This window comes from Helianthus annuus, chromosome 5 (assembly GCF_002127325.2).
Source record: "Helianthus annuus cultivar XRQ/B chromosome 5, HanXRQr2.0-SUNRISE, whole genome shotgun sequence".
NCBI classification, from domain to species: domain Eukaryota; kingdom Viridiplantae; phylum Streptophyta; class Magnoliopsida; order Asterales; family Asteraceae; genus Helianthus; species Helianthus annuus.
Window position 1 is genome coordinate 9,657,892 of NC_035437.2, and position 1,464 is coordinate 9,659,355.

At 39.5% G+C, this 1,464-nt stretch overlaps 1 protein-coding gene across 1 annotated transcript; it reads left to right on the plus strand.

Moving 5' to 3' along the window:
- The first annotated feature begins 724 nt into the window (after window positions 1-724).
- On the plus strand, window positions 725-1,153 carry LOC110942630 (protein FAR1-RELATED SEQUENCE 5-like). Its single transcript, XM_022184405.1, has one exon. It carries the CDS (start codon window positions 725-727, stop codon window positions 1,151-1,153), a length of 429 nt encoding a protein of 142 aa, XP_022040097.1.
- The last annotated feature ends 311 nt before the right edge of the window (window positions 1,154-1,464 follow it).

A 1,464-nucleotide genomic window follows, 5' to 3' on the forward strand; every position in this document is an offset into this window, starting at 1 on the left:
GCATTTTTCAACAGAACTATTTTAGGGTATCAAAACACTTTGTTTTGATACCAAATCAACATGTTTTGACATGTGTAACTCGACACTATTAGTTTAGTGCTTGTTTAGGGTCGTAAGGTAAGTGGTCTAAACAACCGCTTAGACTTTTGAACCCGACCTGTTTGGTAGATCTTTAGGATCCGACCAAGCTTAGTTAGTGATCATAGTTGCATAGGGAATAACCACTGAGGTTATACCTTATGATCACATAGGATTGGTTAGCTGTATGCTAGTTAGCTTGTTTGCCCATAGGAAATGACCAAAATGCCCTTTTGAAGCATAAATCCGTATTTTGACTATGAGAACATATTTTTGACATATAATCTGAATTAGTAACATGTTTAGGGATAATTGGGCATGTAAGACTTGACATAGCACATAGTTAACCATCCGAACATAGTTTTACGCAAACGACGCATTATAGTGGCTTATACTACCATAATGGGTCGGAATGGGTCAAAAGCACTTAGGTAGACTTTCAAATCAGAATGTTAGGTCTAATAAATCATGCCATATGAGTTCCAATACTCGTTTGATTTATAGAACTTCATTCTATCCTATCTACCGACTTAGGATCCGATTGTTTAACATAGCGATTCCATACTAGGTGCCACTTGATTCCTTGATTTCCCGAGATTTGATAGGACACTTAATCAAGTATACTCGCATCCACCCGGACTCGAACATGTCGTGGCGCGCCTTCCCGCATGTGTTGCTTATAGACTCCACCTACAAGAATCGGTATAAAATGCCGCTAGTTCAGATTATCGGTGTTACATCCACGTTGATGTCGTTTTGCATTGCTCATGCGTTTATAAGCAACGAGAAACAGGAAAACTTCACATGGGTTCTACAGAGGTTGAAACATTCATTAGACAGTGTTATCGAACCCCGTGTAATAGTAACGGATAGAGATCGCGCCCAAATGAACGCATGTGCAACCGTGTTTCCCAGGGCTAGACATTCATTGTGTAGGTGGCACATACAGCAAAACATTGCCAAACATTGCAGGCCAAGATTTAAAACCGAAGAAAGCTGGGAAAGGTTTCTTTACAAGTGGGGCAAGCTAATTAACTCAACGACCGATCTTGACTACAACTACTGGTACGAGTGAATACGATCAAAATTGCGAAGCAAAAAAGCGACGGTAAGTTTTATATTATTTTTGTTTAATAATCGTACTTATTTGACTTATCTTAACTGCGCTTGTCTTTGATTACAGAGATTATGGACTATTTGTATTCAAACTGGTTACAACCATATAGAGACCGGTTTGTTTCATTCTGGAGCGACCAACATCTAAACTTCGGTCAACGTACAACGAACAGGCCAGAGGGTCAACATGCCCTTTTGAAGCATTACCTAGGCGACTCCAATTACACGCTGGATAAAGTGGTACCACTTATTTATAAGCTCATAAGAAAC

Bases quoted from the DNA above. Each gene is read 5' to 3' on its own strand.
- LOC110942630 (XM_022184405.1), top strand. From the start codon at position 725: ATGTCGTGGCGCGCCTTCCCGCATGTGTTGCTTATAGACTCCACCTAC.